The 17,228-nt window shown below is 48.0% G+C and overlaps 1 protein-coding gene across 1 annotated transcript; it reads left to right on the top strand.

Moving 5' to 3' along the window:
- Nucleotides 1-923: 923 nt before the first annotated feature.
- On the top strand, nt 924-14,302 carry LIN28A (lin-28 homolog A). Its single transcript, XM_082451165.1, has 4 exons — nt 924-1,127; nt 1,591-1,775; nt 11,740-11,924; nt 12,662-14,302. Exons 1-4 carry the CDS (start codon nt 1,097-1,099, stop codon nt 12,876-12,878), a joined length of 618 nt encoding a protein of 205 aa, XP_082307291.1. The 5' UTR covers nt 924-1,096; the 3' UTR covers nt 12,879-14,302.
- The last annotated feature ends 2,926 nt before the right edge of the window (nt 14,303-17,228 follow it).

Raw genomic sequence — 17,228 nt, 5'->3', positions numbered from 1 at the left:
AGGGATGGGATGGGAATGGGGGCAGGATGAGGGCAGCTGGTGGAGAGAGGAACACCCTTCAAGCCTCTGTGGGTTCCTCCTGTTCTCTCAGGGAACTCCACGTGGGGTCAATTTTAGACACAGGAAACAAGGAAGGATTCTTTACACAGAATCAATTTAGGAGCGCTTTGAGAGATCCAGAAAAACTCAGTCGGAAACGCAGGGAGGTAGAGACATTCAGTTAGTCAGAGACACAGACTTTGAGAGGCTGCACCTAGGTCAGGAGTGGAGATCAGCCCTGTTGAGTCTCCAACCTCCCCCCTGCTTCCCCATCCTAGGCTTCCTAGTGTCCTGAACTCCAGGTCTATCTAAGCACACGGGGGTGGGGGTGAGAGCGGGTCAGCGCTGAGCTGCCGGGTCAGCTCTGAGGCCTGAAGGGGAAGGGAGGGGGAGGGGCGCTCAAGGGCTGGGGGAGGGGGAGGGCTCATCCATTTCTCCCTTGACAGGTGGTTTGTGTCTCTGATTGGCCAGCGCTGCCAGGCTCACACCTCCCTCCCCCAACTCTCTGGAATGTATAATTATCTGCAAGGGGGGTGGGGGTGGTGTGGGAGTGTGTGTGGGAGCAGTCACGTGGCTTTAAAACTACCCCCCCCACACACAGGCCCCCCACCTGTATGCTGCTTTGGGGACCCCCAATGAGTCCTTAAAGCGCAGGATCCCCAATTCCCGGGTACTCAAGACTTCTAGGGCTGACGGCCCCAATCTCCAGATGTGGGGGGTGGGCGGGGGGGTGTCAAACCTCAAGGTTCTGAGAAGGGACACCCCAGAGGTGTCAGAGACCGATGGGGCGGGGGTGGGGGGTGGGGGCCGGAGCTGGAGCCGGAGGGAAAGGGAGGGGAGAGGCGAGGGAGGGGAGGGGAGGGGGGCTGCCCGCGGGGGGTTGGGTCATTGTCTTTTAGAATTTGGGAGCCTTTGAAAAGCCGTGGGCCCTCCCACCGCTATTGTGCTGGGGAAGATGTAGCAGCCTCTTCTCCGAGCCACCCCTTTGCCTCCGGACTTCTCTGGGGCCAGCAGCCGGCCGACCTGGGGCCCGGGGCCGCGGGCTCAGCCGACTACCATGGGCTCTGTGTCAAACCAGCAGTTTGCAGGTTCGACCTCGGGACTTATTGGGGACAACTTAGGCTGCAGGGGCGCCCAGAAGCCACATAAAAGGGAGGTGGGGGAAGTGTCCCCCAGGCTAGCCGAAGGACCCCAAGTCTGCGGCCTCCTGTTTCAGGGGGCGATCTCTGGAGCAAGGAACCCTGGTGTCCCAGTGGCGTGCAAGCTGAAGCTACGGGGGCGGGGGAGAGAAGAGGAGGGGCCTGTCTGGCCGTCTGTCCCCGGGCAACGTGTTGTGGGAAGATGAGCAAAACTTTCGGGGCACCACTGGCCTCAGTTTAAGCTTGGGGAGCGCGGGAGGCAGCCGGGACAGGTATTTTCTCGCCGGTAGCTTGGTAGCTGCAGCGCCCTGGGTGTCCACCCGCGGGCTGCACACTCGGGTCTCCTTGCCGGGTCTCTGGTGGGGTCCTCCAATTCCGTGGCCCCCCAGCTGAGCGCCCTCCCAATCTCCAGGTGGCGGCGCCAAGGCGCCGGAGGAGGCGCAGGAGGACGCGGCCCGGGCGGCCGAGGAGCCGCAGCTGCTGCACGGCGCCGGCATCTGTAAGTGGTTCAACGTGCGCATGGGATTCGGCTTCCTGTCCATGACTGCCCGCGCCGGGGTCGCACTCGACCCTCCGGTGGATGTCTTTGTGCACCAGGTGAGACCGATCCCGGTAACTTTGCCGCGGGAAGGGGATGTTGGCGCGCGGATCCAAGGGTGGGCGGACGGCCTCGGCTGTTGGGTTGAGGGAGATCAAGGGCCCTCATTGTGCGCTCCCATCTTTGCCGTGGCACCCCAGTTCTGAGTCCCCTTTAACTCCAGCGGGACGAGAGCTGGGGGCAGAGCCGAGTATCATCACCCCTACCCCCCTCCGGGAACCCCTCTGGTTTTACCACGTGTCTGTTACCTCTTTCCCCTGGGCAGGGGGCAGGGGGCAGGGGGCAGGGAGATGACCCCATGTGGCAGAACTAAGGTTGTATTGTGCTTGCCAGTGGGGGGAGGGCGAGCAGGCGGGCCAGGGAAGCACATGCCCGGTCAGAGCAGAGCCCTGAGCGCCCGCGCCTTTCACTATGGTGTGAATGGAGCTCCCGGCCTGGAGAGAGGGAAGGAAACCACTTTGGGACCCAACGGGGTAAAGCTGAGAAGTCAGCGGGGTCTCCTCACCCAGGTGGTCACCCAAAACTCAAGCTCTGGGGCCTGGGTGGGTTTGGCAGATCCTTGAAGTATCTCTCTGGGGGCTTGAAAGTTCCTCAAGAACACAGTCTCAGGCACATGGTTCACTAGCTGGGCTTTTGCTGTTCATTTCCTATCAGGAAAGAAAACCCAAGGAGCCCAGGCCTTAGATTCCTGGGCCAGGCTCGGAGGGAGTTAGGTTGCAACCCCAAGTTCTCAGTTAAAGCAAGGCAGCACAGTGGGGGTGAAATTCAGTGTCGCAGGGCAGAGGGTGGAGGGAGGCTAGCCTCTGGACCTATTCTCCTCAGCTTGGCATTTATGGCCCCAGACAGCCATTGATTGCTGTCCTAACATTCCCAGCCTCAAACAAGGAACCAGAGACTTCAGGTTTCCCTCCTCCCAGGCCACCCCTTCCTGAATATCTTAGAAGCATTTCTGTGGTCCTGGGCACAAGCCACACATAACAACCACGTAAAGGAAGTTGTTGCTTGTGTTCCCTCCACCTTTGGAGGTTTGGGGCTGGACCTGAGAAGAAATTGCTAATCCCAGGCACAGTAGGTTGACACCCAGGCCGGGCATGGAGGGGTTACTTCGGAGAGGTTGGCTTTAGGAGCAGTGGGGGAGGGGAAAGGAGGATGTGGGGATTAAGGGTTGGAGCCTGAGGGATGGTATTCTGGAGGGGGAGGGGTGGAGATGCTGGGTGGAGTAGTTGGAGGCAGCAGGGAAGTCTCTGAGCATGGCCCTCAACGAGGACACAGAATGGGGGGAACAGGGGAGATAGAGGATATGGGGAGATGGGGGCCCACCAGTTAATGCTGGCGTCACTGGGCTACTAGAACATCTTTCCAGAAGGGTCGGCAGCAGAATGCTTGGCTACCCCCTTGCTTCACCCAGTTCCTCCACCCCCAACTTTACCCCCTCCCCATCAGACAACTAATTCTGGCTGGTGGCTTTGCCCCCTTCCCTGTCTCATTTACATATGTGAATGATAACCCACAGGAAGTAATTGTGGGAGAAAGAAGGGAATTGGCCTCTTTAGATCTATTAAATCACTTTATTACAGGAACCAGCTTTGAATGGCCCTCCTCAGCGGGGTGGCCAGCTCCCCCACTCTCCCATTTATCTGATCACAAAGAGATTAAAATCTCTCCTGGTCTGGAGATGACTGGACAGCTTCCCCAACTTTGGAAGGCTTGGAATAAAAGAGTCAAACCCAACGTTTTCTTGCCTCCCTTCCAAAGGCTGTTGAATAGGGAAGGACGGAGGGGAATGTAGCCCCTCTGAGGTTCTTTGGTGATATCCAACTCCCAAGGAAGGTTTTCCTGAGCAAATGGATCTGTGCCTCAGCCCACTTACCCTTAGGATTGAAAGCAGCTGGGAAATATTGGAGGGCATAAAGGAAAGCAGGGACCTTCTGGTTTGGGGAGTGGAGCCCATACCACGTTATTTCAGGTGGGTTTGCTGGGAGATAACTGGACTTTGGGGTCTTGGAATGTCCAGGGACATTCTACAGTTGAATAAGTTATAAGAAGGAGTTGAGCTGAGATAAGGAATCAAGAATTTGTCTCCCTAACACCCCCTACTAACAGTCACAGAGGACAATGGTGGAAATTCCCTGAGCCTTACCTGGTAGCTCTGTCTTTAGATTGTGCACTGCTGGGGCTTATGTTGATCCTCAAACCCTACCATAGCAGTTAGACAAGTGATTGCAGTCCTGCACTTGAGAAATTTGAAATCTCTCCCTGGGGATCTAATATAGAGGAATTAGGTAGATGCAGGACAATCCTTAAAAATCCTCCTGGGGGAGGGGAGTGTTCCCAAAGTGGAGAGAGAGTAAGACATTTCTCTTTAACAAGAAAACCTCTCCTTTGGCTGCTGGTGGTGGGTACCTTAGAATTGCGGGGTGGGTGGTGAGCAGGATAATTGTCCTAAGATAACATCTGCTAAGGGAGGGGATCAGGGAGCTCCTTTCCTAAGGAAAGAGGAGGGGGGAGCAATTAAACATTTTCTTTTCCCTTCCAAGGTTGGGCCTATTTGGTTCCCAACACACTGTTCACTATTCTTACACTCCCTGTCAAACACAAAGTGCCCCACAGGGGTGGATGAGTGGGAAAGAAAACCTACCTATAGCTTTTTAAAAAAATGAGTAAATAAAACCCATAAAGCAAAGAGACTTCTGTAACAACCCTTTTACTCAGCCACAGGTCTTATGCTAGAACTCTCTTCCTGTCCCTGAATTTGGGGGAATTTAAGAATCATAATAATGACAGGTGGCCAGCCCTTAAATCAAGGTTTCTCAACCTCAGCACTATTGACATGTTTTGAGCAGGATAATTTCTCATTACGGGCATCCCTCAGTTGCGACAACCAAAAATGTCTCCAGATATTGCCAAATGCCCCCTGGGAGGCAAACTCACCCCCAGTTGAAAAACAGTTATACATCGCAAGGTGGCACAAGAAAGAGCTAACTACTGTCTCCTGGTTTCCTGAGGTTCACCAAGAATTCTCAATTCTCTGTGGCCATTTTAAGAGTTTTGGCTTACCTCATGTTTTCCTGTGGCTCAACTCCCAAACCCCCTAGATTTGTAGAAATTTGAAAATGAGGAAAAGGTCCCCTGCTTTCTCCCACAGCTCTTTGGAACCCAAGTCTGTTTAAAATGGCTTTCTGGCTAAAATGCTGTATTACAAGGCTTGGAGGCAAAAGAAGAGCCCAAATTTGACCGAGGGACCAAGTTTGGGTTAGGAGAAGAAATTTCCAATACCAAGAAACTGCTGAAGCCACGTGGCCTGCTTTTTCTAAAAAGGATGAGCGGGGGGGGGGGGGGGGGTGGCGGTGGTGAGAGCAACCTCAGGCCTGTCTAGAGTAGGGCTCTTGGGTTTGGGGGCAGGGAGAATGTAAAGGGATCTTTCCCACCTGGTTTATAACCTTACTAGTGCCTCTGAGTACCCACCTTATGTTTCGTTTTTTGATGTACTTATCTTAACCCCTCCTCTAACCTGTAAACTCTTTGAAGAGAGAGACTAGCAGTCTGGTTAGTTTTCTAGTATGCACTTGGTGGGCTGAAGAAACGAATATGGGTCCCCTGAGGAATCAGGAGTACACTAACAGTTGGGGGGTGCTTGTCAGCAGAAGTCTTCCTCCAGACAAAAAAGGCTGGAAGTAGGGAGGGAATGTTAACTGATAGTTGCTGTCTCTTTCTGGACTAGGGCCTGATTAGGGCCTGGCACTCAGTAGAAACACCATGAAAGCTTGTAGAGTGAATGTCAATGGATCGCAGTTGAGCTCCTGATAGGATATTGGAGGCACGGGTGTGATGGGTCATTCATTAATTAGTTATTTCATTTCCATCTTAATAGGAAACTATTTTTTAAATGAGTGGATTTTTTCAGGAAGTTGGCAGAGAAGCACATGAGTTGGTTTGAGCATTATGGGATCTTTCTGGGTCCTTCTCTTTCTGAAGAGACAGGCTTTCTAGACAGTGTCCCAAGTAAAGGCTGTGCCACCATCATGAGCAAAGCTTGTGGTTGGTGACACCACAAGCTTGCCATACAAGTGGTTTTCAGTGATTTTCTCCAGGGCAAGGTTGTTACTGGAACATTCCTAATCAAACTATCATACTCCTTAGCCTATTGGAATTTGCTGGTGCTTTTTTTTTTTTTTTCTGAGAAACAGCCCTAGGCAAATCACCCCTCCTTTCTTCCTGCAGGCAAGAATAGCAATTACTATCAGTGTTAAATCTGGGAGGTCAAAGGAGGTGGGGGGGAGAAGGAGAAAACTTTCAAGAATAGTATGCACTTAGTACAGAGGCAGCTTGGAGTTAACTTAATTCAGACTGGAAAGGAGAGTAAATGGCTTTTGTCAACAGAGCAGAACAACAACTGGGTTACTGGTTTAAAACTCCCGGACCCTTTCTTCACTCCATGGGTAGGTGGGTAGGGGGTGGGGTGGGGACCTTCCCTGGGTTGGGTCCTCATCAGAATTCAGTCTCCTTGCGACTCCATTTTCCTAAGGACCAAGGAGAAGATGCCCACCCTAAGGAGCTGGGAAGATCAATCTAGGTGAACACTTGTGTGCAGAGTTGAGAACCGCGCAGCTCCTTCCTCTCTTCTGCTCCGGTCTCCCTCTGGCTGCCTTTGTGCAGACTGGCTGACGAGCAGCACCATCTGGTGGAGAACTCCAGGCTGGAGCTGGTGGTCCTGGCTGTGTGTCTGAGCAGAGGTGATGTGTGTGGGGTTGTATGCTCGCAGCCTTTGGTTCTGCACGGATCTCTTTCCCCGACCCTCCCTGACACACACATCATCAAAATAAACTGCTTCTAATAGAACCCATTGGTTTCCTAGCTCCTTCCAAACCCTACCGTCAGGAATGACGCTTGGGTTGAACTGCGAGGACACCTTGGGACCAAGTCATTAAAATTACTTTCACCTGCTGCTTTTTACTTTTTCATTGTGGCTGTTAGAAAGTTTTTAAACGGCTGTGCGTCTTGCATTATATTGCATAGTGCTGGATATAGAGTGAGGCTAGTTGCAATCAGCTCGGGGCTCTCACACTATAAATTTGGGCAAGGTGCTTCACCCCTCTGCCTCTGTGACCTCACCTGTAACACAGGGGGCATGATAAGGTCTACCTCACAGGCTTGGTATGAGGGTCACATGTGTTACAACATGTAAAGTGCTTAAAACACTGCTTAGCCTATAGTAAATATTTGTAATAAAATTAAATATTAGTCATTTTAGATAGTAGAGAACTTAGTTTCTTCTACAAATGTTTGTGCACTGCTAGGCACCTAGAACTGAGGGTATAAACATGCACTAGGTAGTCTTGAGCTGGAATGGCCCTGGGTATTGCAGAAAAGCCAGAAACCCAAGCTTTGATCAAGTCTGATCCCCTGCTTTTACAGATGATTATAGAAACCAGAACTTATTTATCCAAATTTCATAGAGCAAGTTGAGGGAAACTCGGGTTCCTGTGAGCTTTTTACTCCACGTGCCCTGAGTGACCCCTAAGGTCCCTTCTATCTCTAAGTTATAAAGGCATAATACTTGATGTGGGGGAAGCTTAGCGTAGGCAGTGGTGAGGTATTAGGGGAGCAGGAGGCCTAAGTACTGTAACTGGCCCAAGTCCTTCCCTGCCATCCAAAAAAAGAGAAATGCCTCCTGTAACTGTTTTCTGTCTGATTAACTGCCATCTTCCCCTCTCTCCCCACTATAGGCTGCCCACCCTCCTACCTCTAATAAATTGGGAAAGGAAGATGGGAGGCCTGCCTCCCTCCCACCTTTAATATAATTTATCTGAATAAATAACCCTAATTAGGTCCCTGAGTAAAAGGTTTGACTGAAGGCCCTGGAAGGGTGGGAGGGCAGGTCAGAAGGAAAGATGGCTGTTGGTGGCGGTGACTTTGGCAGACCAGCAAGCTTGACTGGGGAAGAAAGGTGTCTCTGTATCCGTTTCTCTCACCGTGACCATAACCCCTATGTGGAGAGGAAGGAAGGAACTGATGAATGCGGTGAATGTGGGGTGGGGGGGAGTCAGGGGGGAATCTGCAGCCTCTGGAACTCCAGGAATCTGACCACCAGAACCAGCCAGTGTCAACTCTTTGTTTCCCCGGAGCTGGGCTCTATTGGGGGAGCTCAAGCCTTGCCCCTCCCCCCCAGGTCTTTTCTTTTTGGAGGGGATGGAGAGAGGGGCGGGGCCAGGGCCCCGCTTTGTGTGTGGCTGGGGGTGGGGTGGGGTGATAGCAAGAATTTCAGGCTCCTTTCCGATGCAGGCCCTGTGAGGCAGGCTCCGTGGGGCTGCACGCCGATTACCTACCTGATAAGAGAGGAATTCAAACTATGTGTTTTAGAAAGGGGCGGGGTAGGCCCCCACCCACCCCCCGGGAGCCACCCCTGGAGACCACCAGTCTAAATCTTGACCGGTTATGGTGAGGTGCCTGCAGGGTTGGGGGTTTTTTGGTTTTGTTTTTGTTTTTTTTTCACTCTTTTAAAGTCTTAAGCAGACCTCAAATCCTCCAGTGATGGAGTGGGTGAGCTGAGAGGGCTGGTCAATTTCATATGCCCGCATTTATATTATCCTCTGGTTCTCATAGTAAGTCTAGGAGGTGTGGATGGCGGAGAGTGTTGTCCTCAGTATACTGGAGCTCAGAGAGGGGATGTTTTTCTGAGTTTCCACTGCCAGTTAGTGATAAAAACTAGAGTTAAAATTCCCAGTCTCTTGACACTTCTTTCTCACTGTTACCACACCCTCATCCAGTCTGAAGAGGTTGATGATAATTGCCACTCAGGATTTATGTGTGGCAGGCTATGTGTTAACTACCGGTTCATGCATAAACCCTCACAGCACCACCATAAAATTATTATTTACTCCATTTTGTAGGGTAGCACAGAAAACGGGGACAGGCTGTCAGACTCTAAACCCTGGCTCTTAGTCACTTATCTATCTGCTGAATCACAGCGAGGACTGGGAGTGTTCCAGCCTAAGAGCCCACTAGGCAAATGGGAAAAGCTGGGTTTGCCTGGGTCAAGAATGCTCTTGGTCTGGCTCCTCCAGCACTTCCTGACTCACTGGCTTGTCCCAGCTCAATAAGAGACAAGTCAGATTTAACATCAAATTCAGTGTGGTTGTTATACAACAGGGAGAGGGAAAGAGATTTCACCTTTCTGCAATGTTTTTATTTTCTGCTTTAATGCTCCACATCAAGATTGGTGGAGGGAGTCATCACAATTCTGGCTGTTCCTGTGGGAATAAGAAGAAAGGATCCCCAACCTTTGGAATATTTCACTGATATTTATTGAGCATATATTCTTGATGTTTCCCTACCCATGTAATCTTCATGAAAATCTTAGGTAGGGACTTCCCTGTGGCGCAGTGGATGGGACTCCGCGCTCCCAGTGCAATAGGACCAGCTTCGATCCCTGGTCTCAGAACTAGATCCCACATGCATGCTGCAACTGAGAGTTCACATGCCACAGCTAAGGAACCCTGGAGCCGCAGCCAAGGGGGCCTGCCTGCCGCTACTGGGGAGCCCGCGCGGTGCTGCAACTGGGGAGCCGGCGGGCCACAACTGAGGAGCCCGCCTGCCACAACTAGGACCCAGTGCAACCAAAAAAAAAAAAAAAAAAACCCTAAGGTAGGTTTTTATCCTGTTCTCTGAAGGCTCTGAGGCCCAGAGGTGAGTGACTGACCAAAGTCACACATGATGCTGGAAATTGGTAGAAACAGCATTTCATGAACCAGGTTGCGTCTGGCACCTGAGCCTATGCTCTTAACCAATTACCTCAACGGAAGTTTTGTCTTAAGCAGTACCATCTAAATTAAAACAAAAATGTAAATGACTGAGGAATTGGGGATCGCATCTGGCAAAAGAGCATGTTTCACCTAAGTCCCAGTTTGAAATATCCACCCTGCCCCGTCACTACCACCAGCAGCATAACATGCCTCAAGCCAGGACTGGGTGCACGATGATCCCTTTTGCTTCTGAACCGCATTTTCAATGAGGACTGCACCTTGTTGACATATTTGACATGCTCTTTGGTTGTTTTGGAAGCTATCTATAATGAAGCCTATTCTGGGCAGGGTCTGGGAGAGGCTGTCACTCCACTAATGTGTTGTTGACGCAGTAAGTGGCAAGGTGAAATGGACTGTTAGCTTCAAATCGGAAACCCTGGGTTCTTCTGATCCTGGTTTTGCCACTCAACTAGCTGTGTGAATAACTCCTTTTTTTTTGGTTCAAATATGCAGTGTTTTAGTGAGATTGTTCCACACATTATTCGAAGTCCTTTCCTTTAACAATTTGCTCATCTTCCCAAGTTAAATAATTAAAACCTACCTCCTTGTTCATTCATCCAAAATGTGCTAGGCATTATTTAGGTGTCAAAATGCAGCAGCGAACAAAACAGGGACTTTACAACTTTACATTCTTTTTAATGGCTTCATGGTATTTTTGTTTCCTGTTGTTTTTTTGAACGAGTGAGATACTGAACATATGTCATGCTAAGTCCTCCTGCAAATTACCTGCTTATATTCTGTTCTGTGATTCTTTTTTCTTACTGACTTATGTAGCTTTTTGTAGTTTTATCAGTTTAGTTATCTGTCTTGATTTTTTAAAAAACTGTCTCAAAATTTTTTCCTCTTAACACTGAGATATTTAATTCTTCCGAAATATGTTTTGCATACATATGATGCAAAATGTAGATTTCTGGCTTCATTTTCAAATCGATAACTGTTTTCTCAATAGTATTTACGGAATTGTTTTCCTCACCTGTTGATTTCTCCACTTAATCTTGGATCTCCCAGTAGACTTTCCCTTCTAATCCACTGATCTGTCTGCTTGGGTCATACTGTCTTTTCCCTTCAACTTTCAGAAACATTGTTTTGATATAATTTCAAACTTGGGAAAAGGTTGCAAGAATAGTACTAAAAACTCCCATATAACCTTTAGCCAGAGTTATCAGTCCTTAATATTTTGTCCCATTTGCTTTATTATTCTTTTTCTTTGTACAGATAGACAGACAGATATCAAGCATCTTTAACTAAATATTTCAGTGTGTTTTTTTCTAAAATAGGGCCATTCTCTTACCTAATCTCAGTACAATGATCAAAATTGGGGAACTTAACATTGAAACATTTATCTACATTCCATATGCAAATTTTGTCAGTTGTTCTAATATTTTTTCCTGTTCTAAGATCCAGTCCAGAATCATGTGTTGCATTCAGTTTCTTTACTTCTCTGGGGTTTGTCTTTCATGACTGACATTTTTTAAGTGTATAGGCCTGTTACTTTATTTGTTTTTTATTTTTATTTATATTTATTTATTTTTATTTAATTTTGGCTGCATTTGGGTCTTCGCTGCTGCATGCGGGCTTTCTCTAGTTGCAGCGAGCAGGGCTACTCTTCCTTGTGGTGCTCGGGCTTCTCATTGAGGTGGCTTCTCTTGTTGCGGAGCATGGATTCTATGCATGCGGGCTCAGTAGTTGTCACCGGCTCTAGAGCACAGGCTCAGTAGTTGTGGCGCACGGGCTTAGTTGCTCCGCGGCATGTGGGATCTTCCCGGACCAGGGCTCGAACCCGTGTCCCCTGCATTGGCAGGCGGATTCTTAACCACTTCACCACCAGGGAAGCCCCAGGCCTGTTACTTTATATTTTATAATTTTACATTGGTTGATTTCTTATAAACGCTATGTTCAAGAATTTTTCTTCTGTTTTATTTTTCGTAGAACTTTGAGAATAGCTGCAAAATATGCTATGGCATCTGTCTATCTAATGATTGTTCCTAATGTGATGTAGATATTTTGTTCTTAATTGTGATGACTCTTTGAGTCACAGTTTCTTTACCGATAAAATGGAAGTGTTCTTCCAACCTTAGAGGAACATGTGCATGCAGGTTTTTTTGGTTTTGGTGTAATAATGGAGACTAACATTAAAATCTACCATGCTTCCCTCCCCCAGAGTAAGCTGCACATGGAGGGCTTCCGGAGCCTGAAGGAGGGTGAGGCCGTAGAGTTCACCTTTAAGAAGTCTGCTAAGGGCCTGGAATCTATCCGAGTCACCGGCCCTGGTGGGGTGTTCTGTATTGGGAGTGAGAGGCGGCCCAAAGGGAAGAACATGCAGAAACGCAGATCAAAGGGAGACAGGTATGGATTGCAAGGCAGCTTGTGTGGGTTGGGAGGGACATGCTGAGGATGAGGAAAACTCTCCTAATTTTGCCCCTTTCTTGGACCAGATTGCCAAAGGTAAAAGGAAGCCTGTGGCCCCTGGATGTGGGAGGTGAAGAGAGGGCAGTATGTGAGGAGGGTACTTCATGACCCAGCTCTTTTACTTGACAAGTAATTACGTTCTGTTAGCTCTAGCCTCGATTGCTAAATGGGGATCACGATACTAACCTCACATGATTATTTTAGAACTAAAAGAGACCATGGATGTGAAAGTGTATGTGGTCAGGACAAGATGGTGTATCTGTAGCTGTTGCTTCTTCACCACATCTCCAGATGGCTGGTTTCTTCCATCTTAGTTCTGTGCTCAAACAGATCACATAGTCTGGCTCCTTTAATTTCGTCTATATTTTTAATGAATGACAGGTACTCTTTTTAAGGGTATGGTAGTTCCCAATTGGGGTCCAGGGTTTCTGTTCCTGGTATTTTCAAGTTGACATGAATCTGAAGATATCATCTAGACAATTACGTATCTGGGAAGGACTCAGAGTCATCTAGTCCTATTCCTCCTTTTCTAAGTGGGGAAATTGGTCTCTAGGAAGGGAAGTGGGTATAGTAACAACTTGAACCAGAGCCCAGGTGTCCTCTCTCAGACAGAGGAAGGCTTGTGGTCTCTTCTCACTCCTTTCTCTCAACTTTAACATCTTGCTTGGTGCTAGGTGCTACAACTGTGGAGGTCTAGACCATCATGCCAAGGAATGCAAACTGCCACCCCAGCCCAAGAAGTGCCACTTCTGCCAGAGCATCAACCATATGGTAGCCTCATGTCCACTGAAGGCCCAGCAAGCTCCCAGCTCACAGGGAAAGCCAGCCTACTTTCGGGAGGAGGAAGAAGAGATCCATAGCCCTGCCATGCTCCCAGAGGCCCAGAATTGAGCCACAGTGGGTGGGGGCTATCTGTTTGTGATCAGAAAGTTTTGAGGAACAGGTATCAATCGGCAGAGTGGAGAAAGTGGGGGCAGGGTGGGTAGGGGCAGCTGGCACTGCCGTATATCTCAGGCCGGGGGCCAAAGCGTCACCCCCTCTTCCCTCTTGGTTGGGGGGAAGGGGTGAGGCAAAGAAACTCCAATCATGCTCTATCCAAATGCACGTGAGGGCTTTGGGGGGTAACCCTTCCTGCATGCTTTATCTGAGTCTCCACCCCCAGAATCTCCAGCTTTTGAAAGTGGCCTGGATAGGGAAGTTGTTTTACTCTTCAAGAAGGATATGGAATAATATTTCCCATGCCAGAGTGAAAAGATTAAGCATGAGACCAGATTGATGGACCCAACCCACAAGCCACTACCTTCTGTGGGAGGAAATATCTCAGGGGTAAGGCAGGGTTTTCCACATCTTGTCTCCTCACAACCTCCTCCTGGGATAGAGTGCTGAGAGAACTGTCCCAAGCAGTGGGTTGTGATGCTAGGCAAAAGGGGGGTTGAGGGAACAGCTGCAGACCTGCTGCTTCTAAGCTCATTCCCACCCCGTTCTGGGCCAATACAATTTTATTTATTTGCTCCCTTGGATGACTGTACCTTGGGTCCCACTTTCTCCAGGATGCCAAGTGCACTAGCTGTGTGCGAATGACGTATCTTGTGCATTTTAACTTTTTTTTTTCATAATATAAATATTCTGGTTTTGTATTTTTGTGTATTTTAATCTAAGGCCCTCATTCCTGCACTGTGTTCTCAGGTACGTGAGCAATCTCAGGGATAAGTCGGCAGCAGCTCCGGGTCTGCACAGCGGGAATACTTTCTGTTGCTCTATCACCAGAGAGAACAACTATTTGGAGCGTATAGCCTATTGAACTACCTCATTTTTGCCAATTAGAGCTGGCTTTTCTGCCACAGTGTCCTCTTGAAACCCCTCCATCTTCAATGTTTCATGGGAGACTAGGTTTTAACTGGGTTGCCCCATGACTTGGTCTCCTTCTACTGAAAGATTGGAAATTGGTCTGAACAGGAAAAGGTGGTACAGAGAGGTTAGGAGAGGCTGGGCCAGGTAAAAGGTGCAGAGAGGGGAAGCCAAGATTAGGCAGAGGTCATCTGGATGTGTGATAAAGGATTCCTGTTCCAGACCTCTAATCCCAGGGCACAGGACTCGCTTTACATACCAGGTCCATCCTTCACTGGATTGGGCTAGGCCTAACATACACAACAGGGTGTATTGTATGTGTTTTTGTAAAAACTGTGAGTTGGTAAGGACAGGTTTTAAGAATGATACCTCTGTACCCATCTTGAGCTGCCCAGGGATGGATATATGAAGCAAGGACAAGATCCTTAATCTTTAACAATTCTGGACTTTTCCTCCTTGGTTTCCAGAGAGACCATCAATGATGGCTTCTTTGTGGTTCCCAGAGCCAGTGTCCTGCCCTGCTGCAGCAGTAATTAGTGTCATGGTAGCTAAAGGAGAAAAGGGGGTTTCGTTTACATGCTGTGAGATCACTGCAAACCTACCTCACTGTGTTGTAACGGGGCAAATGCAATAGAACGCATTGGGTGATGTGTGTCTGATCCTGGGTTCTTGTCTCCCCCAATTGCTGCCCCCCTCTAGTTATTGTATTTGTCTGGGCTTCGTAGGACTTCACAAGTAGCTGATTTGGTGATTGCTAGGTGGCCTAGTTTGTGTAAATATAATGTGTTGGTCTTCTCCATGTTCTTTTGGGGTTTTATTGTTTACAAACTTCTTTTTATATTGAGAAAAATAGCCAAAGCATCTTTGACAAAAGGTCTGCACCAGCCAAAAAGATCTGAAACATAAACTTGGGGGCCCCTCTTCTTGAAGTGGGAGGTCTTGAACTACACTTTCTTTTGTGTTCCCCCTCCCCTGTTTCCTATTTTGAACAAGATCTTCTGTCCTAAAAACTGTATTCCTACCCCCTCTTCTTTTCCCCTTCGTGCCCCCCAAAATAGTCCATACACCTATATGTTTAATTTGTGGGGTGTCTGTGATTAAATGATTTGTGCAAAAATCCTGAAGAAGCTAAGAACTCACCATCCCTTGTTCTCAATCTCCTGAGTCATGACCATTCCTTGATTTGATTCATGCCAAACAGACTGCTGTCTTTGGATGGATTAAAACCTACTTTAATCTCTAATCCTAGGGTAGAGAGGAGCAACGAGGGGGCCTTCCATGTAGAAGGTGGGGTTGGGAGACCACGAAAGGAAAGATGAATGTATAGCCAAGTCACTCAGGAACTTTTATGCAGGTGCAAGAAACTTATGTCAAAGTGGCCACAAGATTGTTTAATAGGAGACGGACGAATGTAACTCCATGTTTACTGCTAGAAACCAAAGCTTTGTGTGAAATCTTGAATTTATGGGGAGGGAGGGAGGGTAGAAAAGCATGTACCTGTTCTTCATCCCTTCCCCTCATTACTGAACTGCAGGAGACTGAGCCCCCTTGGGCTTTGGCGACCCCATCTGGGCAGTGTTTATTTGTTGGTTGATTTTGCTGTGCCAGGTACTTCCTTTCCCATTTGCTATCATTTTGTAACACACATGCTGACCCTTTTCCCTTCCCCTTCTTTTCCTTGGGAAAATACAATGAATAAAGACTTATTGGTACCGAAACTGTCATCTCCTTGGTTGATATTTAAGGTGCTTTCTTCCTACCATTATTTCCACTTTCTTGGATTGGGACTCGGAAGTCACAAGAACCATTAAGTTTTCTGTTCAGCCATTTTGTTAGGAGTGAATCTTGAAAGTTCAGTCTTTTTCGCACCTCATTACAGTGGATTTTTGTTTCTAGTTAAGGCCTCTTGTCCTTTCCTTGGAAGCTGCCACATTCAAGAGGGGATTAAGGGCTTGGCATGCATAAGAATGGGGTTGCCTGTGCCACTGACTGGGATGAAAGGATGGGGCCATGGCTTGGGGCATGAGACCCTAATAATACTTTGTCCCTTGCTCCTCAAAGCCCTTTACAAATCTTAATTAATTAACCCCCTTCAGTAACCCAGGGATGGAAATATGGGAAACTGGAGAAATTGAGGCCAGAGGAGATACACTGACCAGCTGTAAACACATGTTAACAAGTTCACTAGCCTTCTGATGAACAGGGTATTTTTAAACATCTAGCTCCCCCTAAGGGAAGGAGGGTTTAGAAAAGAAGGACTTGATTGGAGGCATACCAACTATCACACAAGGTACAAGGAAACTTTAACAGAACAAGGGTAAGAAGTTTCATACATCCCTCTAGGGACTTCCTACCAAAAGTCAAAGCTGACCTTGGAAGATGTTAAAAGTAGCAAACTACTACTGGACTTAAATAAATGGTTTTCGTGCAAAATTGAAGTAATCAGCTAGGCAGAAACTTACTAACCTACATGCAAAGCAGGAAGGATGGAAAAGCTTAAGAGACTATTCATGGGTGGGTTACCCATTTCTGGAGGGGTTTCTTTGATCATTTCACTCTGTTAAAAATAACCCTTTCATCAGAAAGAGTGGAAGACAAACGTAATGAATCGGGAGTCACGACTGCAGGATCTCTTCCTTGCCTTGTTTCCTTGACACTGCAACCCAAAGTAAGAAACTACAAGAAGGTTCTCTGAAAATGGTAAAGTTTTTTTTTTTTCCCCTTCTCTAATTTTGAGAAAACTAAACTCCCAATATCTTTTCTGAGTTAGTGCCTCAAATTCCTATAACCTTTTTCTTTAAAGGTTTGGTACAGAATGAATGCCCTTGATTTTCCTGTCAGGGTTAGTTGATGGCCTTTCTTAAACTTTAGAAGTCATTCTTAGAGTTCTTTCTGGCCTTAACCCTTTTTTGAGTTCTTTGGGTAGGTCCTGAAATGCAAATCCTAAAATCTTGAGTGCCTTAAATCAGCACAAAATGGACTGATATTAAGTGCCCTGTGAGGCTAACTACGGCTAGGAACTTCGCAAACGATAAATTCACTAAATAAGACAAAACAGCATAAAAACAGGATTTTTAAGACTTGTACCAAAAAAAAACCAAACAAAAAACACTTGTACCAGAGCTCTAAAGCCAGTGCTGCGGCCTTCCAGCTAGCAGGACGCTGCCTTACCCCTTTTCTCAACAGTCCAAACTGCCACCAGTGGCTAAGAAGTCCCTGCATTTCTGAGGTGGGGCTCTCCTAATTCTTGACCCGTAACCTAGCCCGCCTGACTGTCTACAGACTCCTCGGCTCTCCCAGGTGGACTGAACCCCGCCTTCCCCAGCCGGGTCCCCCGCACGTGGCCCGGAGCCGGGTAGCCCGCGCGGTTCTCCCCTTCACCCCACCACGCCC

Source organism: Balaenoptera physalus, assembly GCF_965194825.1.
Source record: "Balaenoptera physalus genome assembly, chromosome: 1".
In the NCBI taxonomy this organism is placed as follows: Eukaryota; Metazoa; Chordata; class Mammalia; order Artiodactyla; family Balaenopteridae; genus Balaenoptera; species Balaenoptera physalus.
Note: the sequence above shows the minus strand (reverse complement) of the source record. Positions and strands in the feature narration are given on the sequence as shown.